Source organism: Bombus impatiens, unplaced genomic scaffold (assembly GCF_000188095.3).
Source record: "Bombus impatiens unplaced genomic scaffold, BIMP_2.2 scf_0733, whole genome shotgun sequence".
NCBI lineage: Eukaryota > Metazoa > Arthropoda > Insecta > Hymenoptera > Apidae > Bombus > Bombus impatiens.
The window spans coordinates 45,948-70,049 of NT_177152.1; the positions used below are offsets into that span (position 1 = coordinate 45,948).

Below are 24,102 nucleotides of genomic sequence, written 5' to 3' on the forward strand. Positions count from 1 at the left end.
CCAAAAACAAGAGTGGTGACTGCGCTCGTATTTACCGGGGTGCAGCCTTGCGCGCTAATATTACTGTGCGAATTTTACCCGTGGTGTGAAGGCCCCGCGCGCGCGCGACGCCACGTCAGCTCGCCCAGTGGTAAGTACATTAAAGAAAATAGTGTCGAAAGATCGTGGAAAGAGCGCGTCTACTCGTCCACGCCCGTGTGTCCCAGCGGCGTCGTCCCACACAGGGGCCGCGCACGGAACGGATTCGACAGCAGCGACGAGACGGCGATATACACACTGTCGGACACCGACAGACAGACAGACGGACGAACGAGAGCGAGAGACAGAGGGAGCGATAAACGCTCGTGCGAAAGAAAGAGACGAACGTATAAACCTATTGTGCGATAAAGATAAATATATAAAAGAGGAACTTAAACTCGACAGAGTGCGTGAATGATGTATATGCGTGGCGACGTTATTCAGTGCAAAAAAACACATAACCGATCCTCGTCATATTCCTTGTATGTCGTGATTGTCAGGTTCGTACTTCCGGTGACCGTGATGTTCGCATTGCTTGCTCCGGTGTTGCTGCTAGTGCTCTTACTATTGCTTTCCGACTAAAAAAGGAAGAGATAGTATATACGTATGAGCGAGTGAGAGAGAAAGAGTGTGCGAGAGAAAGGATAGGAAAGTAGAGGGAGCGAAAGAGAGAGAAAGAAAGAGAGAGAAAGAGATATGTGTGTGATAAAATGATAGTCGGATCAGTTTGATAAACGAAGAGCTCGAGTCGTGCCGGTTTATACCTGCGGTTTGGCGGTGCATCCGTCTTTGTCCGATTGTCGCGTGTTTACGAGCGTTGTGTCAGCTGTGTGTCAAGAGAACGCAACCGTGTGTATACGTGTGTGTTACGCGAAGCGTGTGCAGTCTCTCTGGCAACGTGTACGGGACTCAGCCAGCGACGGAGACTCGCGTCGAGGAGGTTAGGAGCGATTGGTGTGCCGGTGGTGGTGGGCTGCGTGCGTTTCCCCGAGGAGAGCGCGCCACGACAGAAACGTGTGCCTCTCTGCCTAGTGCCTGCGTGCCTGCCCGCTCGCTCACCCGCTTCTGGTGAATTCGTATGGTGAATTATTGATCCGCGGCGGCGTGTGCGTGCGGAAAAACCGCGCGCGACTATAACGCACCGATTCACGCTCCATACTAAAATCTGATACTAATAAACGAAAGAAACTAAAAGTTTATCGAAAGTCAAAGATACAGACATAGTAACCTGTTGTTTTGAAAACTGTGCGCACGACTACACGTATATTGTATGAGATTGGAGGTGGAGCAGGAGTGGTGGCAGGATTTTCTTTCCCCTAGACGGGACCAAGCGAGAAGTGCGTGCACATATTCCATTGCTCCGAACGTAGTGTCTTTCTCTTTTTCTGTCATTCTCTATTTCCCTCTTTCTCTGTTTCGGTCTTTCTTTCTCGTTCTGTCTCGTTTCCCCGCTCTTTCTCAGCTATACGTGTATGCGTCTCGCTCTAGCTGCGTTACCTTTGCCGCGTGTGCATCCACGAAACTAAACGCGGGAAAACCTACGGCGCGAAATATATCCCAGAGGAATGTACACTTATCGTGTTCTTATCGTGGGGCACGTTCAGTTTTTGAAGCTCGGCCAGTGAGTGAGATTTCGAAGACCGTGCGAAAGTATGTTGGCGTGAAGGCGACGAAAGTATGTTGTCGTGAGACGACCACTGAGATTAAGGTTCGAGGAACTTGAACGCAAACCTCTTTCGGGTATTGATAATCCAGGACGAGCGCAACCTACCTCCACCACCGTGACTTGGATGGATACTGTGCATTATTTCTGGAGTGAGTTTCTCTTTTAATCGTGCGCTTGTGTATATACATATGTTGCATGGAACCATGTTTCCTGTGTGTGTGTATGTGGGAAGGAAGGGAGGTGTAGATGTGTAAACGACGATGTGTCTTCTAACGTGCTGTTTTTTCGCGTCTCTCGCGACTCAAATTTGCCGCCGTCGGGACATGCGTTCGCGTGAACTGCTTTACAATTATTGCTATGTCCTTTCTATTTATATTTCTAGCGTAATTTCGTCTATAAATATTTTTATACTTTTTCTTATTTCAGTGAATATTTTTAACGTAAAATACGCAGTAGTATTTAACGAATGTTATTAGAAATGAATACATAAGAAAAGTTTTCGATTTATATTTCCCGCGTAATATTGTTCATAAATATTATTATACTTTTTCTTACGTTAGCGAATATTTTTAAGGTATATTATAAAAAGTTAATACATAAGAAAAGTCCACCTAGACTGTTATTGTTTATGTCCGGATATTTCTAAATTCTTTTACAATTAATGCATCTTTTTGGACAGCCTTTTATCCGATTCATACTTCCCGCGTTATTTCATGTATAAACTTTGCTACATATATGCTTCTTCGTTTTAGCGAATGCTTTAAATGTAAAATACGCGATTGTTAATATAGAAAGAATATTTAACGAGTATTGTAGAAAGTAAATGCATAGGAAAATATCCGTAAACCAGATTGTTTTTAGTGAGTCTTCTAGACGTAAACTGAGATTGTATGCAGCTATGATTTATTTTAAATTTCATACTTATTGATTGACGGTTGATTCAAACAACGACAAAAGTATCGTCGAAGTGACAGTGAATTTAATACCACGACGTTATCAGAGTAGGTTATCGAAGTAATTCCACAATAACATAGTGTAACACGCTATTACATAAATTTAATCAGATACTTGTTATCATGGCGGATAAGCGGGTACGACCAGGTACGTTGTTGGGAAAAGACTGTTGCCGTCGATTGCTCATTCTGGGTCAGTTTATTCGCGCTGACCTGTCTCTGTCATTGTGTTTGTATTTCAATTAAAAACTAGTTAGCTGGAACGCCGGTTTTTCGTGTCCACTTTATAGTCGCTATAAACTTGTCATACAATAGCATATTCTACAATCAACAATTTCTTATGAATAAAATCAAGATGTAGGATAATCGTGACCTGTTCTTTTCAAGTGTACTAGGCTGTTTATGCTTCTTATTTGGAAAGGTTTGTTTACGCGTCTATGAAATTTAAATAAGTTAATGCGATATTTTTATATCTATTATTGGCATTGAATGGTAATTTTCTTTTAGACTTTTATTTTTAGTGCTTTTATATGTATAATACACATGTATTAGATTGCTTATGCTTTTTATTAAAGAAAGTTTTTTCATGATTTAACATGTTATGATATACAAAATTTAAATAAATTTATTTAATATTATTTTTATATTATTAATATTGAATGATAATCTATCTTTAGACTATTCCTTTTATTATTTTTGAATAATTCGTATTAAATGCTTGCGATGGTATGATTGTAATAGCTGAAATAATCAACAATGTTTATATTAATAAATTTTGATATGTTAGAAATAAGACAAGGGACAGAAGGTTCTTTATTTATCATAATAAATTTTAATATAAAGGCAGTCATTTTTGTCATTAGAGATACTTAATTTCGGAAACGTTACAATAATCAAACTTTGGAAAGTCTTCAACAATTTTAAAGTTATATTTTCATTCGAATTACTTAAATTCATTGAAAAGTAGCTTTAAGAAATCTTTAACCTAATATACTAAATCATTTTGTTTTTTTTCTAATCAGCGAATTATTGTAAATTTTTTTATTTAGATGGACTACTGTATGTCGGTTTCTTCGTATTATTTTTATATTTAGTGTTCCAATGTACGTATGTCAGAGTAGGTAAATACTAAAGCACAGAATTTTTAGAATTTTAATTACGTTTGCGAACTGCGTCACCATTATGTTGCATATTTAACCTCAACAATCTATAAGGTTTAATAACATCGACGCCAAAGGAACTGAAATTACCGACAAAATATGCATGAAAACTGTTTAGCACGGTGTTAATTATATTTTCACGTTTACGTTTTATTTTTATCGGAGCTAATCTACAATTTAAAAAATTGAAATACCATTTTGATTATTTCTACATTTCACGTTAATAAAATGGATTTACGTGTGTTTTATAAGATTACTGCACCTTGCGGGAGTTGAATGTAAGTAATGAAGTTTTGGTAGAAAATTAATTTGGTTTGGAATAGTTGAGTTTAATGGCGTCGTGATAATAACCGGCGTACGGTTGAGGCTTAGAAAGCTGTAAATTTTGTTAACATCGATGCATTATCTTTATCCGTATCTTATCTGCTCGCACCTATCCGACTTGATTGAAGAAATATCTGAAATTGAAAACGTGGTTTGAATGGAAATATCAATAGATAGGGCAATCGCTGTGTATTCAACAGTTGCGTTGTAATTTGAAAGTTTGTGGAAATATAGTAAGTACATATGTACTTCGTTTCGTCATAGAAAAATAAACAGTTGTTTGTTAATGTATGCTAATGAAATTTGAATACTTTGAGAAATGATTATTCGATATTAGGAATATTCTCACGTGCGGAATTGTTTATCTTGCATTTTTTCTCACGAAGTGAAGAGTTATGTGGAATATTTGAACTTTATCTTGAAACAGTTGTCTTATATTGATGATGTTTAACGCATAAAAAAGTGAAAATTATATTATACTAATTTCTAAATTAGAGTATAATAATACTCAAAAATCTAATCTCATTTTCCAGTGTTGTCATCTTGAAATATGGTTTATTAATGAAAAGTAGTTTCATTTATTGAAATTAAAAATTATAATGCGCTATTACACGCAGTTTTTGTAAATTTAGAGATATTGTGTCACGCTATAATTAAACAATTTTTAAGCATTGAATTTAATTGAAAAATTATAACTGATGATATATATGGAAGTAAATCTCCATTTGTGCAGAAAGTATAATAAAACTTTATTTTATAGGCAAACAGGAAGCAAAGCGAAAAGGGCACGATAGCAAAATTGTAGCATATTACTTATTTGATCAAACACATATTAATACTCTGCACATTTTCTAAATTTATTTATATATCCAAAGTCATATTCTCCGGTTGCTAATGACTACGTTATATGATCACGTCGCATTAGAACATAATAAATGCATTATTCATGTTACGTCATATGTGGTAATAATAACAAAATTATTTGATATGAAATGTTTATATGGAATATAAAAAACACGATGTATACGGTGATCATGAAATATAATAGAAACCATTATCCTGGAATCCTGGAATAGTATAGTTACTAAATTGAACACTTAGAACAGGCACTTAGAACAAAAGTGGAGTAATCCCAATATTTTAATAAGCTGTATAACTTTGTATGTAAAGCAATAATAGAATATATATATAGTTATATCTATATAATTTATATGTATTTCCATATTCTATATTCTACATTTTTCCTATGATTCTTCTCTTATTGATACAGCTTATTAAACATTAACTTACATTCATGTGCTCAACGTTTTAATAATAATAATAATAATAATAATAATAATAATAATAATAATAATAACAATAATATGATAATTCTACATTATATTGAACTTTCTAAATCGTTCGCAATATACATACTTAAAATCACGCATACTTATATAATTATCCTTTAATTTCTATAAACACGTGATTGTCCGCGGAAGTGTCGTCCGCACGACGGTGCGTGTTGAAAGTCAAACGAGCCGGTTAAAAATCGTCGACGCTCGTTTCGAGGCCCGGGCCCGATATATATCCAACTTTTTAACTGGGGGCCCGATAAACATCTGGGGTTCCCTAGGAGGGGAAAGCAAGGCGGCAGGTGCAACCTGTGTGTTTCTTCAAGCTTGTTTCTACCCCCTCCTTGTTCCCGCTAGCCGAACAGCTCGTTTTTCTTCTCCAGAAGCAGTGCACGCACGCGAACCGCGGAACCGGTAGCGTGGTAATCGGTAATCGGTAATCGGTAATCGGTAATCGGTAATCGATGAATTCGATATTCATATCACCTTCGCTAAATTCATACACACTTTCTACGCCTGATACCAGAAGCTTTTTATCTATACGTCTTATCGGTATATGTTAAATATTGAAGATTCAATAACGTTACTTTCTTAACCTTTGCTTTTTTTATATTTTTGGATTTTAAGATTGTTTGGATTTCAAAGAAATTTCTTTTCTGTATTTCTTAGTTTATAATGTACAGTAACTCTTATTACCTAATATTCGAATACTACGGAGTTTGAGGGATTATGGTTTTATGTATTTGTTTGTGATAGTGTTATTGAATTGATTGTTACTTAATATGTTACAATGCTTATTATAGCCAGAAAACAACATAAATGTTATTTATTGATTGTATACAGATTTTACATAACGAGCAGTAAACTAGACAATATATTTCTTATCTTTTCTCATATATTAGATCTCATATACATATATATGTATAGATTCTATCAATTGTATTATGAATTAACAGATTGAAATAGATACTAAACTGATCTAAAGTAGGATGTATTAGAATTAGAACCTATAAACTATTAATTATCTTATATTATGGAATAAAATAAAAATTATGCTGTAAACTACGTAAAAGAATAAAAAATAAAGAATAAGTGAAGTGAAGATTCTGTACCACCTGCAAAATTAAGTATTTAAGGCAGCTGTTTGTTTCGTGTTTATTAATACTAGGTTTACGCCACTCGTCAATTTGACGGATTTCAAACTTCGAAATGAAATATCCCAAAAATCATGGCATTAATTTTAACTATTTTGCATCGTAAATTAATCATTTCATCTAAAGAATTTATACTAGCAATTATTTTTTCCTAGGTTTTCTAATTTTTGAAATCTGTATGTAGTATATCTATCTCTGCGAAACCCGTCAAATTGACGGGCTAACTGATTTCATAAACAAACCGTTTTTCAAAGACAGTGTGCAAAAGTTTCAGTTATTGTAGACATTTCCCATTATTGTCTCCACTTATTGTAAGTGTTTACAATAGGATAATTGAATTTGGGCACAGTATTTTCTTTTTTTGACCAATCCCCCTTTTCTTGCAATCATGAGTAAATTCAGGAGATATAATAAGATATTCAATAAATTGTCAACATCAATGAAGATTGTTCTGAGGATACCTCCGAAGAAGATCAATATGAATTAGGCCAAAGCGAAGCTGACAGTGAAAGTTCTGAATACACTGAAAGTGGAGAGACAGAAGGATTTTCGGATAGTGAAGAGGAAAACTTCTTGAAAGTGTGTTGTAACAAGAAAAGGATGCGTATTTTTTCTAGTTCTGACTCCGAGGATGAAAGGACGAGCATTCCAAGCGCATCCCAAAATGTAATGGGTGAAATTGAAATTGCAATTGACGGGGCACAGTGGATAAAACTGAAAGCAGGCGGATCTAGGGGTAGGACGCCCGTTCGTATGATATTCAAGGATATCGCAGGGCCTACTGGCTATGCTAAGAGAAATATTATGTCGGGTTGTGTAACTAGTGCTTTCGAATTGATAATTGACAGACACATAATGGAGCACATAAAAGATTGCACTGTAACCGAGGCGCATCGAGTTTTGAAAAAAGACGTGACGTAGTTTTCTAAGAATTCTATATGCCCGGGGCGCATATGAAGCGAGATCATTGAAAGCCTCCAAAAGATTACAAACAGATAAATTTGCGCTGATATCCGAAATATGAAACAGATTTATAAGTAATAGCCAGGCTTGTTGCAAGCCATATGAAAATATTTCAATAGATGAACAATTATTTTCAATGAAAGCCCAATGCAGGTTTACGCAATTTATGCCGAATAAGCCTCATAAATTTGATATTAAGTTTTGGTTTGGAGTTGATGTCCAAACAAAATATATTTTGAATGGTTTTCCTTATATGGAGAAAGATGAAACTCGATGCTCAAGGGAAAAAAGGACAAGATGACTTTGTTTTCCTCGAATTTATATAAATCAGAAAACAGCGCGCTTACTGTGCATAAAAGTAAACCTAACGTAAAAGTCCTCTTTCTAAGCACCAAATATACAGGTATACAAATAGAAGATAATTATAAACGTGTTCCAGAAACCATTGCTGTTTATAATAAAACAAAGTTTGGTGTGGACGTCGTTGATCAGATGGCACGCAAATATAGTGTCAAAGCAGGGAGTTTTCGATGGCCCCTTCAACTTTTTTTTCAATATTTTAGATTTGGCAACAATAAGCGCGTGGATATTGTGTAAAGAGTGCATCAGATCGAAAATATCCAGGAAGGAGTTCATATTTTGCCAAAGATCAGACGCTTCATTTCTGTCACTTTCGACATCAGAAGTGCGAAAAAGTTGCCAAGTGGGCCACTGCAAAAAAAATAGAAGCAATAATTGTTGTATATATTGAAAAAAGATCATATGCGGAAAATGCACAAACAAAATTCAATATATTTGTAAAAAATGTGCTCAAGTGCTCAATAAATATGATTACCCTATATAATTATTAGTATTAAAGTAAGTAGTATAGTAATTAAAAAAAACACTTTTTCCTTATTAATAATTTATTTAAACGTGAAGCCTAATATCGTTCAATTCAGACTTAATTTGAATAAATCGATTTTTTAAAGAAAACGCATATTTTCGTTTACCCGTCAATGTGACGGGTCCTCGTAGAGATAGGTATATAAGAATCGCCCGTAAACCTAGTGTTAAAATATATTGGTATGATTTATATGTATATATGCATATATATGTACTGTCATGTATAATATATACAAAGAAAATTTTTGCTTGCATTTTATGTAAATTGTTTTATGTTAATTGATTTATGTAAAAACGATATTATCTTATTAACTAGGGAAACGTCGATATAGAGAAAAAAGACAGATTATAATCATGAGCCACTGTAATATTCTTATCTTTCTTACTTTCTTCTGATGTTTGAAAGAACAAGTCGTGACTTCAAAAGTTATGTTTTGTTATTAATCGTCATTGTGCTTTAAGCATCTGTTAGACGTGATTATCAATGCATATTTCTACGAATCCATATATGTACAAATTTTCAATATCACTTTCTTCAGAAACGAACCTTCCTACAAGAAAATGTCATCTCACACGTTCTTTTCATTACTTAGCTTTCCAAGAGAAACCATCCTTTTTTGGTTTCCACTACGATTTTCAACTTACGTTATATCTGCGTGTCTACTGTCAACATTGCTGTACTCTCTATCAGAGGATTCACTTGCGATTAATCAGACATATATATACATACATATGTATAGTATTACACGTGATGATCATATTTACTATTTCTAACGTACTGTGAGTGGCTAACAAGATATTTTGTGTTCTACAGTTATTCATATATACTTTCACAAACGATCGCTATAGTGGTAGGGTTAAAGCAAAAATCTTATTTAGAATGCAGTTTATTTAATCTTAATTTTATTCCATAGCGAAAGTTCTTCGTCTTGCTAAAGAAAATTTGTTCATAGTTTAACATCTACAGTGCACAAGAGCTGAAAAAATTAATTTGATATTATTGATACAATATGGAAAGTTGCTTTAGATCATTTCTCTTATTATTTTTATATCAATAATACACGAGTATTAGGTTGCTTATGTTTTTTCTTAAATAACGTTTGCGTATTGTTTGACATGTACAGTGCACAAAATTTAAACAAGTTATTTTAATATTACTTTTATATTAGACTATTATTTTTATTATTTTTGTGTGATCCGTACTGAATGGGAACGTTTAAATAGCTGAAATAATTCACAATTTGTGCATTAATCAATTTTGATACATTAGAAATAAACTAAAGGATAGAAAATCAATTATTTATTGTAATAAATGTCAGTAATAAGAATAACAACAATGTTTGCACTAGGAATACTTAACCTCGAAACGTTGTAACGATAATTAAATTTTGAGATGTCTTTAACGATTGTAATATTATATTGCCGTGTGTGTTCTTCGATTCTTTTCCTATTTTATCGTAAATTCGACGTTCTTTTGTTTAATAGAGGAACGACCGTATCTTAGTAGACTCGTGACAGCAGCTAGACTCATTAAACCGAGGCTTCTTCGCGATATAAATAGGACTTCTTGTCCCGTTGCAGTACGGAAGGAGCAAATAGATTATCACGCGTACCACAGCCCTCTACTCGGCGACTTCTCTCTTCTGTTCTTTCCCTTTCTACCGTTTGTGCCATTCTATTTCTCTATTTGTACACTCTCCTCTCTTCTCTCTGCCCTCTCGGTTTCTTTTGCTCTTGTAAGAACTGTGTGCGTCTATCTTTTTCTCTCTCCAAGAGGAGCCGGTACGCGCGTGACTTTCTATTTGGCGTAGACGGTGCCAAATTGTCAAGTAACTAAAATTACCTTCGAAGGTGTACGCTGTGTCTTTCTCTTTTTCCCCCTTAACGTCTTCCTCGGCAGTTATCCCTTTGCTTTTTTCGCGCCGCGCCGTGCCACTCGCGCCACGAATGGCGGCGATTCTTCTTCTGAACGTCGAATTTCATTTTCCACCCCTGTTAATTACACAATTCCTCTTTGTTCTGCTTATCGAATATCTCGAATTGAAAAGTCCTGCCCAGGAAATGTCTTGTAGAGTATTTTATTAATATCCTTTAATTTTCTTTGTTGAAGAATTGGAACAGTTAGGGATTTTTTTCATCATGCATATCGATTTTATTTTCGTTATTTTCACTAACAATTTGAGATATTATTACTAAACTTCAGACGTTCGTGCCCTAGACTGTAGTTATTACTTATTGTAATATTCAGAAGATGTAAGAAATTTCTATTTAGAAATTTCATTTGTTCAGTTAAATTTATACATATGTGAATTTTTATTAGATTACATATTTTTATGGAAACTTATGGAAAATGTAAAGATACGACCGTCCCTGCACGTTAAGTTTCGTTTCTACTTTGTTAATTAGACGAATACCAAGAATATTTCACTTTGTTTTTCACAAAACAGAAATTAAAATCGATCGAAAGTTCAATAATGTACCAATATTCTGAAATAATTTAATTCAATGAATTGGTATTTCCTTGTGGAATTGACAAATTATATTTATAAATTCAAACCATTCACTTAGAAACACTAATTCACTTAGAAACACAATATGTACTTCATTAAAATTAAATACACTTTGATATAGCTCCAAGTTTTTTGATGTTATATATATAAAGAATTGAATTAATCGAGAAAGTCACAAATTGAAATGTGTTAAGGATATCTCAATTATTTTTCTTAAAACAAAAACGAAAGTTGATCGAAAGTTCAATGTTACACGGAAATTCTGGAACGGTTTAACTGGCGCGTGTTTCTGTCGAGTGTTCATTAATTCAGAAACGGGTCTGAGACATTAACTCGGTGATCCGCATGTGTGTGGCAAAGGACGGTCTGTTCGACCATCTAGTGACCCTAATAAAACCTACACAAAAGGTCGTCGTTCCTAGATCGATTTGCAAAAGGTCGAACGTCACGCCATCGGAGATTTTCTGCGCTTAAACCGGTGTAACCGGCGTAACCGGCCCACCACCGATTCAAAACTAATTTAAATTGTTGTCTTTGAGATTTAAATAGCGGCTGCACGAACGATGGTTTGTGCAAGAACCGACGTTCGTTTGTCTAATTAATCTTCGTTGTTTTCGTAGGCCATGAACGATACATGAACTAACTGTGATTAAGTCTTTGTCATGTAAATTGTATCTGCCGGTGTACAAATTTGAAAGACCTTCTGATTGATTTTGAGATAACAAAGTGACAATTTTTGGACAACAAAATATAAAGAAATATAATAGAATAGCATGCAATAATATGCTGTTTATTTGAAAAATTTACATTTCGAATCTACGATTTTTGTAGTTTTATTTGTAATAAATTTTTGGAATAAAATTTAGGGAAATATTATGTAATAAGAATTACAATTTGTTACAAAAACTTACGATTCTTAAATTTTCATTTATAATGTTACATAACCTTCGAATACGTAAAATTTAAAGGAATATCATGTAATGAGAATAGCAACTTACTTAAAATTATACGATTAAAATGACGATTAACGATAAAATTACAGCGTCACGTAAAATATTCAGGATGCGGGATAATGATTGGGTTGGAATAAAAATTCCTAGTGTTCTTCAATAGCAGCTTTTGAAACGCCAACATTTGAGAATGAAACGCTGTACAAATAACAAAAAAAAGATAATGTATCGTTTATAGAAATGGTACTACAGGTAAGCGTATCGTTCCAAAGTGATTTCGGTTCAGAAGTGGAAATTTTGATCAACGTTTTGCCAGGCTATAATCATTGAAGATGACCAAATTGCAACGCTAATTGAAAATAACTTAAGCCACACGAGACATACGTTCTTTTATAAATCTATGTATTATCTTTGAATCTCTCTTAAAAACACTATGAACCATATCTTCCAACCCAATATGTACATACAATTATATTTCATTCTAGTTATTTCAATATCACTTCAGAAGCTATTAATACCGCTTTTATTGGGACAGAGAAAAAATAATATCGTCTTTTCATACACAATTTATGACAAAATCAGTCTATAAAAGTTGATTTCTGTATTTACAAAACATTTGGCCCCGCGTCTGAATTTAGAAATTAGTGCAAATCGAGTTCTAGTTAGTTTATTTAGTTCTAGTTCTGTTTTCGGTCAGCTACGTTGTACGAATTGAAGGAAATTGCAAAGACATTTCTGTCAATTGAAATCAACTCCTTCCTATGCAGAAGGCATAAGGAAGTTCACAAAACGGTTATATACATTACAATTATACGCAAGGTGATTGATCCTCACGAGGACTTGTCACTTATTAAAGCTTCAATAGAGAAATGTAATGACACTAGTGGTTTCGTGCGAAAACCGTAGAAACTTGTCGAAATATGTTGAAAAGTTCAACATTTTGAATAAATTTTTCCTATACATACAATTAATTTTCGAGTTATATGCAAAAATATCCCGCCACTCAGTTTTAGTTTTGAAGCTGTTAATTTAGCTATATATTGTTGCAGTCGCAGTACAGCCAAGTCTGCTGCTTAGTAAAGAGGAATTATTTACGATACTTTCAAGTTCTCTTTTCTTGTGCCATAAGATCCTAAACATTCGAACGCTCGCGTTTCTTTATATGTCACGAGCTTGAGATTCGTTCAAACATTACCATTTCCTTCTTTTCCACGTGTTTTTTTTTTATCCTTTTTCCAAACTATTGAGATTCAACGAATTTGTTCAATTATTTTTTAAAGTGAATACGTAGTCAAATGCTGATACTCTGCTCATCACCTTGCATATAATGGAATTTCGCCTTCACTTTGCATGTCACATTATGCATGTCATGTCCTAAGTTAAATTTTTATCGTCCTATCACACAGGTCTGTTAGGTTCATACTGAATTGTGTATATATATATGTCGGGTTAACATCATGATTAGAGTTAAGGACGTGAAACGAATCTTCATTTGGATTACACATTATCGTTATGCAATAAAGAAGACATTGACTAGTGCAAATACGATTATTACAGAACTTGACAAGTAACCGTGGTAATTAGATACTCGAGAAGCTAATGACAATGATCCTAGGTTTAATAACGAATCCGCGGTCAACGGGATAACAGGATGTGCTTTCTTCCAAAGCCCCAATCGACTTGCTTGGCTACGGTGGAAGTATAACTAAACTAACTCTTTGTTAAAACGTGGAATATCCACCGAGCGTAAAGACGCTAAGTATCTCGCTAATACGACCTCACGAGAGAATGACTTTCCGTCGCGATGATACTGCAGAGGGAAAGTATGATGGGGTGTGTCTAAGGACACGAGATCATCGGATTCGTCGAGAAAAGCCTTCGCCCGGAAAGTGAGGGAAATTGACGTTGCTGTTAATTGGTCAATTTTCATGTTGGTGGTTAGAAAAGGATGTTAGGCCTTGAGGGAAGCGTCGTTCGTTGAAAAAATAGATCTCCCCTATCTTCCCGTAGTTGGGACAAGGACTGTTTGTCTGTTCGAAGGACTTTGGATAACTAAATCTTAATAGTTATAACTGTTATAGGCCGTTGATAAGGTCAAGCTGAACATACACTGTGGAGATGCGTCAGCATCTGGTAACCATCATACCTGAAGAATGGGGAAAAAAGAAGGTCGCTGTGTGGCGAGCCACGGGACAGAAAGCGTTGTAATGTTTACTGTCGCGTGCCGCTAGAAATATTTCTTTTAAGGAGAACTATAGAATTACTCCATACCTTTGTTAGACAAAGCGTTCTTCCCGCGACCGCGGCTACGTTCGGCGACTGGTTGTCGCCTCGAGCCCAAGCTCATTATCACAAATCTTGAACAAATACAATCGGATCGAATGACGACAATTGTTTAATTACGCCCATGATAGAATCTAGATTACGATGTTAAGGGATTTTCCCGAAGTTCCAAAGGGAAGGCTCCGATGTCCCTTCATCTCCGACATATATATAGTATACCAAACTTAAATGACCAAACAACGAGGATTTAATCTACAAGCAAAAAGAAGAAAAAAATGTTATATAAAGTTCGTAAATAACGGAGTTATAAACGAATATTGTATACACAAAATAGATAGCGACGCATTTTCTATCACAGCACACGAAACTTCACTGTATTATTGTCAGCCTAGTTACATGCTTTTTTCTTATCATGTGGTAACAATTACATATTGTTAATAGTTATAAAATATAATAATATAAAAAAATGATTACCTAGTAATTGTTGCTCTTGTGCTTGGATTCAAGTTTTACCTCAATAAACAATGGAATTAATTACACTACAAGGTTTTACAAAGAGGATTTTGCTGAGTTTCAATAACTACATCGTTACCCATTTCATGCGTGCAATACTTTTTTATAACTCTGCAACAGAGCGTTTATTGACAAATTTTATATAACATTTTTTTACCCTCTTACCTGTAGATTAAGCCCTCGCAGTTTGATCGTTTAGATTTGGCACACCCTGTACATGCACAACACTAGAAGCAAAACTGTGAGTAATGCCTCTGTTTCAGTATCAAACAGATTATGGTGTCGGGGAGTTCGGATAATAGAATGTTCGACTAGCAGAGTATGTATTCCGATAGCGGAAGTTTAGACAGTAGAAGTTCCATTGTGTATGATGCTTTATTTGTTTATACTAATAGCAATATTAGCTTCAATAATACCGATGTGGCTACAATAGTATGAAATATGTAATAATAATTAATACAGAATTTTTATGTTTTAGTATTCATAATTAACGACGATTGGAATTTCCTTACATTTACAACATATTATGTTTCAATTGATTTATTTATAATGTCTGCAAGAAACTATTTTCAAATAAGTAGTGAAATTTAAATAGCTGCAAAATTAATGGTTTTCTGACATACAGTGACTTAGAAAATTTTATTTGTTTCGCGCTTGCGACAGAAAGCGTTTACCTTGTGCGTGTTACATAAAAAGTTTGAAATTCCATTAGCACTAAAATGTGACACGACTGCCATGATTATATTCTACTTTAATTTCTATTCCTTTTAGTTTTATTTTTCAGATCATACTTTTTTATGAAAATTTCAAAATTAAACTAAATTTTCATAATTAAATTGTCATAAAATATGAATCTGCATACTAATAATGATAAAATCGGAGATATAAGTATGTATAAATTCATAGATAAATAAATAAATCGACAATGTGTATTGTTAAGAAAAATATATCTAATAATATAAGCATAAAGTATATCTATAAATAAGTATATGAAAAATACATATATGAGTAGACAAGCATATAAAATACAATAGTATAATTAGACTATGGATTTTTATGCATTTATGGGAAATGCTAAGGCGTCAGAACACAAAATACACCTATAAAATAACTAAAGGAAAGTACTCGTTATATTTCCTATATAAAATAAAATTCTGCGTTGATTCCCTTTTTTAAATTGTGCTCATTAAAATATGAATGTGTATAAACATCGCAATCTAAATAAATAAATATGTAACATACAGTATTCCGTTATCTGTTATGCATTATTTGCAACATCGAAGTAATAGAAATCGGAATTCCATTCGAGCAATTCCAAAAAATGACAAGTCAAGTGGCAGTTCTCGAGCAATTTGTTTATTCAACGAACACGTTTTCGTCCGAGAGAGATAATTTCGCGTGACGTTAGTTTTTTAAATAAATGTCACGTACATGTGTTGATCGTATCTAGATCGTTCGTTTATAAAACCAAACTGCCAGTCTCTGCATCGCCGTTGTATTTTCAGTTTGCAGGTTTGTTCGACAAATTTTTTTTACTTTTTTCTTTTTTTTTGTTCTCCATTCGTCATTAATAATGTAAAATTGCAAGCAGTAAATTAAACGTCAGCGCGTTTCGCGCTCCCTCATTCGTTCGACCATGAAAATTTCATCGATGAAAATCGTACACGACGCGTTGATTTGTATCATGCTCATTTGCCCGTAATATTATATTTCCGTAATATTGCAATCGTGAACGTGGTTGTTTCAACGATCCGTTGCACGATTGAAATCTGCCGGCGAATCGCGCTGACTGCGCGTATGAAAGTTCAATTTAAACTTGATATTCCAAAAAAAAAAAGATAGAAAGGAAATAATGAAAAAGCAGGATGAAAGATATAAATATAGCGGCATGCTGATAACGTTGATTGTTGAAAGATAGATAGAGTTATTAAAAGCGAAAGTGCTTCCCGATTGATGATCCTTGTGATTGATAAGCAATTGTCTGATAAGCAGTGTCATGATGCATGCTACTTCGCTGTGATTTCTTCGATATTTTAACCCGAATTACTGATATTAAATTTAAGTTGGCTTTAGGTTGGAGTTAGGTTCTGCACGATTTTTTTTTTATGTGCATATGTAAATTATATTTGTATAAATTTGTGAAATTGGCACGTGAATTTTAGTTTTTGTGAATGATACCATGGATGATACATGAATATAAATCGAATTGAAATGATAATTGAAATGGTATTACGTATTATCTATATAGATTGTATAATTTCATTTTTCTGAAATTTGAAATTTTTTAGCAACTTTGGCCTTTAAATAGTTGAAATAATTAAAAATTCTTGTAGATAGTAGTAAATTTTGGAATGTTAAAAACATAAGACAAAGTAAAAAATTAATTATTTCACTTTATATTCATTGTAATAAATATCAATGGTGGAAATTTAACCTGGAAAATGTGGGAGAAATAATAATGAAATTTTGAAATGTTTAATTTTAAAGTTATATTACCACTTAAATTGCCCGAAATCATTGAAAAATTGAATTGCACAAAAAAATCATAATTACAATAAAAAGCACAATAATAAATGTATAAAACACATGTATGATTTTTATGTATATATGAAAGATTTAAAGACGTAAAAATAGGCGCAGCTCATATAATATGCAAAGATATGTGAAATATCCAAAGTAAACTACATATTCATAAAGATATGAATTCACATAAACACAATCTACTACCTAGTGCACCATTATTTTTTCAAATTACGAATTCCTTTTTTTTTTAGATCACTAAGAGCTACTTTTCGCTTATGTACTTCGCTATTATGCCTCGTTATGGAGCACACGACGTCACGATTGTTATTACGAAACGAGAGAGAATGTTTCTGCCAGTAATCGATACTCGATATCCGGTAATAAGACGGCCGATAGAGTACATACATGCTTCGTACAACAGATAGCACGAGAGAATTTATCGGTGTGTACACGTGTAGTCCCGTATCTGCCGGTTGAATGCGGAGAAACGTGTGCATTTCAATCGCGTGATTGAGAACTAGTACGGGGTCGAGCACTCCCCCGGGAAGTTTCACGGGTCAGAAAATCATGGGGTGGCTTTACCACCTGGCCGATGTTCCTTTTCCTCCCCTCTCTACTTCTACTAGTCCCTTATATGCGTACATGTGTATGTACATATATAGGGTGATTCTACGTGAAAAAACATGTCGAAAGTATAAAACGAAACATGTTCATTCGACGCTCCGGTTTCAAGAAAACCGAACTTATAAATTTGTTAAGTATACCTGGACTTGGTTAACTCCGGACTAGACATGACCGCATGATCGACAAGAGGTTATTTTACATGTGAGAATAAGTCGAAAATATGGAATAAAGCTTTTTCATGCGCTGTTTCGCTCCCAAAGAAATGAAATTTCAAAATTGACAAAGTATGCATGTACCAGGTCAGCTTTTAATCGAACATCTTCAAACCCTATTTTCTTGGAGAAAAGACTATAAACAGAAAAATTTTATTTCACATTTTTTACTTGTCTTCGCACGTAGCCTAACCTCCTGCTAATTGTTTATTTGTATTCAGTCACTAGTCACTAGTCAGTGATTAGCTAATTTCACATATACCGAACAAATCTTTAAATCCGATTTTATCGGAAACGAAGTATCTTATGAGAACATTTTATTCTATATTTTCGATTTATTTTTTTATGTAGAATCACATCCTTGCCGATTGTTGTATGATTGTGCCATAGTTATCGAGACACACTGTATACACGCACACAGAATGATAGAATTCCCCTCACGTTCGAATCATCTCTTGTCCCTCTTCATCCCTTTTTATCCTATTCGTCATCTACTTTTCTCTTTGTGAAGAAACGCTGCACCCCCAGTGCAGTTTGTCTGCATATTATCCACGCCACAATCGAGCAATTCTATCGTAGGAACCGGTCACCCAGTATATGATGAAGTTCTCTCTTCTTTAGTCTCTTTGAAATTCTTTCGGATAGTACGATTTGTGTCGTGCTTTCGAGATAGTACTGTGATATATGAGTGTATGTGCTCTTAGTTTGGGAGGTTTGAGGATGTTTGTTGTAGCTCTTGGATAGATTGCTTCTATATTGATAGATTAAATCTGCACAAATAATATTATAAAATGTTACAAGCAATAAGTTAAACACTATTAGTATTAGTAAAATCATTTGCATGGCAGTAATAGGTTTGATAATAAAATAAAAAGTTATAGGATTGTAAAGAGGGAAACCTACGATTTGTATCTTTGCAATTTACTAATAATATTACTATTAATTAGTTAATTATTATGCAACAGGATTATTGAACGCTATATTTTTAGCAATATTTTTAAAATTACGAAGAGAGTGAAAAATACACGCGAATATATAGCCTCAAAATAAAATAGAAAGACAATTTTGATAATATGAAATTAATCGGCGACCTTCTGTAAGAAAAAATGGAAAGTATGATTTATTGTGTGAAGAACACGAAAAAGTCGAAGAGACTTTTTCCACAGTTTCGTGATGTTTAGTTTGCGTTTAGTTAAAGGCAGTGTCATACATATAACCCAAAATACGTGACGAATTGAATTGATTTTTATAGAGAGATCCTGATTCTTCTTTCTGTTAATTAACTGTGAGATTAAAATCGGTTCCAGTATATAAAATGAATGTTTAAGAATTCGTAGTCGCTACTAATAACGCATACTGTGCGTTCTGACGCTTACTTCAACCATTCTGTTGATGTAACTGTTGCGTTTTTATTTTCGTTGAATTTGTCGCATATTTACATTTAAAAAGAGAATATTGCACAGCAGTGGTAGCTATACTCAGTGATTTACTCACTGATTACTCACTCGATTTTTGAGAATTTTTTGTCCAAATAATAATTTATAACAAAGCCAGAGGCAGAGCTATTTCTGATAAAGGCTATATCGTGCCTGAGAAAAACAAATGAAATTATTAAAATATGATCTTTAAATGTGTCAATAATAAATGGTAAATTATAAGTCACGTTACTTAGTTTACTACAATGGTTGTCAATTTTCTATTTTATGAATCTGGAAATTTATTAAGTCGTGTAGAGACAAACTAAAAATTCTTAGAAGATATTTGAATATTTAATATTGTACTTTTTATAATGAAGATGACTTTGGAATATTGATCCTTGGAATAATGAATTATGGAAAAGTATTTAAAATTGAAAAAGATAGAAAACTTCTTTGAAATTTCATGTCCTTCGAATTCATAAATATTCCATATCGTAATTTATATAATTTACGTTTACAAAATTTCCTTTGAAATCTATAATAGAAATATATAATAGATATATATCGACAAATATTCGCAGTACTTCGATTTCACATTAAAATTGAATTTTATTATACGTATTTAATATAATAAATGCAAAAGTAAAAGTGTAATTATAAGCCTGTCAAAGAATATACTTACTTAGATATATTTCAATATTCTTAACAAAAGTCCAATCTTATTTAACACGAATAAATAATTTAGAAATTTTTATTGAACGTAATAAATTTTCCACAGTTTTCTAAAATATTCAAGAATATTTGCTTTCATCGAGCATACGAGGGATATGAAAAATGTTGGCAATATATTCAAAGTATTCGAAGCGTTTTAATTATTCCGTAACACAGAAACTGCGAACGAGTTTCCGCGATTACATCGTTCATTATAACAATTTTTAAATTTCCCCCCGGGATAATGTATTCATAATACTTAAACCCGAACATCGAGGGATCGGTTTCAATTTGCAATTCAAAAGCCGTGGACTTATTTCGTTTCCCAGGAACGCAATATCCGTAATAAAATAGCCCAATTTCAGCGTGCGATGTACTGTAACGAAGGATGCTAATCAGTTTTCACCCGACCCAAGTTTGCGGTGCGGGCTCGACTCTGTTTTGTTACCATTACATAAAGCAGTCCCCGTCGATGCATTGCAAAAATACAGTCGAACCTTAGTAACTCGAATTTCAATGAAAAACATAAAATTTTTGTCTTGCGAAGGTCGTGTCATATCGAATTTTTTTAGTGAGAGAGGTTTAACAGTCGAAAACGGTTTAGAGAGGATTCGTACAAGGGTTAATTTTTTGAATTATAGACGTTGGAAGATAGTCAATTTCAGCTTTTAAAAGACGATTATTTATTTAGAAAAATGAATGACAATTTTCGTCATATAGAGTGGTTACAAAAAATATTTATATATACCAAATTTACCAAATGGTACCAAATTTTTGATAATGTTTGAAAATTGTATTAAATTAAATTAATTTAAAATTTGATACAAAATTTAATTTACTTTGATCCAATTAGTTGGTACGTAAATGCTGTAATAAATACAATGTTGTGTCAATACCTTTCGTAGACACTGTAGGTTGCGTGTGAGAAACACGTAGTATAATTTCAAGTTGTAAAGGAACTCATAGAACTACACTTTGACTCGCAGAGATTCAGCTTCATTCCAAATTCCAGTTATACAGATAAAATAGCGTACAAAAAAATGTGCAAAATAATTTGAAGCAAAGTAATTGTTCATTTCAATTTGTAGAGTTTTACTCAGCGGAGTGGAATAGTCTTACAGAGGTTTTCGAACTAAGATAGCGATTCGATTCATCGATGTTTGACTGCATAAAGCGTTAAAGAAATAATCGATTACAATTTTGTTTTCACGTACGATTACGCTACAATATTGCATATTATATATTATGTACATATTAAAATCAATTTTCTAGAAAACAACTTTTTGAACAAAATTTGAACAAATTTTATTCATTACTCTTTATTTATGTTTTTATCATAACCTGTTCAATATCACTATATTTTGCACGATACATTATGTAAAAGGGGGATATTAATATCTACTTTTGCGTAAAAGACACGTATTGCGTAAAAGACATGTATTTATACATATTCGTTGAATACACAATTTTTTTCAAAATTAACATCATTTATTAAATCAGCATATTAAATAAATAAAGGAAACCTTAATAACGATGTTCGTTTTGGAGTGAAACATATAATGACTTACAAAGATGAAAATATTTGTCGAGGAAAAAAAAACTTTCGATAATAGATACAATGAAATCGGACATTTTATATGTTGCAGCGTAATAATATAAATATCAAGGAAACCATGATACAGAAATGCGATGGATTCAGACGAGGAAGAAATTAAATTATATTATATTATACTCGTAGGTTCATAATCGGCGGTTTTCTTTATACTATCAAATGTACAAATTCCTTACAATTGAAAATTTCTAAATAATGATTTTCGAAAGTTTTAGTTATTTCCTCACGGTTTTTTAGGTTTATCATATTCCTTAGCAAATTGGTTCATATTTTTACAAAAAATCTTTTATTATATTAATACATAAAATACAATATTGTAAATATCTTATTAATACGCTGAAATGCTTAAAACTATTGTTTAACTCTGTTGTAATTGACAATTTATTTTTTTTTTAGATGAAAAAGATTTTACTCGTATTTTCAGTAAATTATAAGTTCAACTGGCGTTATTTAAGCTTCCGTAATGAATAAGAATCTCCGTTGACAATGCCGGTCATCGCGTACGTCGGAAAGAATAATTTTCCTCGGAAATGATATGCTTCCACAACGGAAAGGACCGATCCGCGTCGAGCAAATAAAACACGCACTCGTTATAATCGTATCCCTTCTAGGCAGGCCCTCTCTCTCAGCCAGAAAGAATTTACGATACGATTTATTATCGATCAGAATGCCCGCTTAATATACATATAGGCTCTCTCCATAACCGCGATCTAATTGGCAAAGAGTTAATTCTAAGTGAAAAAATAAATCGAAAATACGTCCGTGTAAGGTTTGCTACCATGCAGGGATATTTTGACCGACAATTTTTAATTGTCAATAACTAAAACACAAAGCTGAAAACGCAATTCTTTTATTCTTGATTTTCGTCTTATTTCGGCTCCAAGAATTACCCCTTAAATTATGTTGAGATAGTAGCCGAACACCCTGTATAGAGTAACATTTTTTCATACGGCGTTCTGTACTGAATCAAATTTGAAAATTCGATTAGTATATGCGAACTTAACTAATTACTCACTAGATGCGAATAAACAATCAGAAAACAAGTAGCAAATGTTTCCAAGATAGTAGAATTTGAACGTGTTCAGTTAAGAACTGTTCTCGTACAGGAGTATTTGATCAATTTGTAAATTTCATTTGGTCAAAAGCGAAACATTATATAAAAATGCTTTATTCCATATGCCGACTTGTTTTTTCACGTCCTTTTGTCAAATGCTCACGATTACTGAGACATCCTGTATACATTTTCGCATTGGTTTCAAATTTTACAAATTAGAATCATGACACTAAAGTTTAAATATAGCATTAATAAAATTTCAGAATGTTTTATACAAACAAAATGTTTGATGTAAGTATGAACACTTCACATACCTTCATGAGCCACTGTAAATATTATGCAGCCAAGATTATTGTTTTCGGTAGGAGGAGCGTGTCATAGCGTCTAGCGCTCTTCCTCTGTCCCGAAGGCTCTTGCGTTTTCCTTGGTTCATTGGTAAGGTAATAGAAATCGAGTAGGTAGTAGATGGATAAGGTGGAAACCTTTCCTCGATCATCGAATCTCTCTCCACGGGGTTGCGTTAGAAATGGCCCTTGGGCCTCCTCGACACAAAGAAACGACCCTTTTATCTCCGATCTCGAAGATCTCGAGGACACGCCCGACTTCTCCAATCATTTGAGTCGAGTTCCTGTTATTGCTGTTTGTAATCGCCGCGTGTGCGTCGCTTCGAATGAGAAGTTTTTGGAAAATAGAATGGTGGTTTTGCTTGTTGGTACTTAGATCTGTGGGGACGAATTATGAATTTAGTGTTTTAGTACTGTAGAATATCGTGGTGATAGATAGATTGCGCGATTTTATGCATTTGTGCGAAATTTAAAGGTGCAGAAATACACATAATCTATACATCAAAAGTAGAATACTTATAATTTTTAACGGGCTTCTCTCTTTATGTTCCATATATTTCTGTACAATTTGTCTAAAGACACATTTGACAATTTGCAATCAGTGATAAGATATTAAGAGATACCGAGAATTTTTATTTACATTTATTATAATGATTTGATTTTTTTCTTTTTAATGTATGATTCATGTTTATGCTTGGGGCTATAAAACCAATCAGGAAATTTGATTCTTTTATGTTAAAAAATAATTTTAAAAAAGATACGAAGTAAATAACTTATCTTAGTTTCTCGTGCTATATATTGCACGAGAAACGATATTACGCTGTATTGTGAGATTTTGATCAAATTTACACATATAGGAAGAACAGCTAATTTTATTATGAAAAGTTTTAT

At 33.4% G+C, this 24,102-nt stretch overlaps 1 protein-coding gene and 1 pseudogene across 8 annotated transcripts in view; both read left to right on the plus strand.

Annotated features, from left to right (window-relative positions):
* Window positions 1-24,102, plus strand: part of LOC100741755 (protein scalloped) — a 345,993-nt gene continuing 321,891 nt past the window's right edge. For 3 of the 8 annotated variants that reach the window (XM_033322927.1, XM_012390160.3, XM_024370317.2), the window contains exon 1: window positions 1,257-1,833. Coding sequence is in view for 1 of the 8 variants with exons in the window: in XM_024370317.2 (XP_024226085.1) it covers window positions 1,809-1,833 (25 nt within the window). In the remaining 7 variants the exon portion in view is untranslated. Of the gene's footprint in view, window positions 131-158; window positions 519-1,256; window positions 1,834-14,976; window positions 15,033-24,102 lie in introns of those variants that run through there. The other 5 variants (XM_003492431.4, XM_033322932.1, XM_033322929.1 and 2 more) reach the window with 4 other exon arrangements.
* On the plus strand, window positions 6,734-8,280 carry LOC112213522 (annotated as a pseudogene).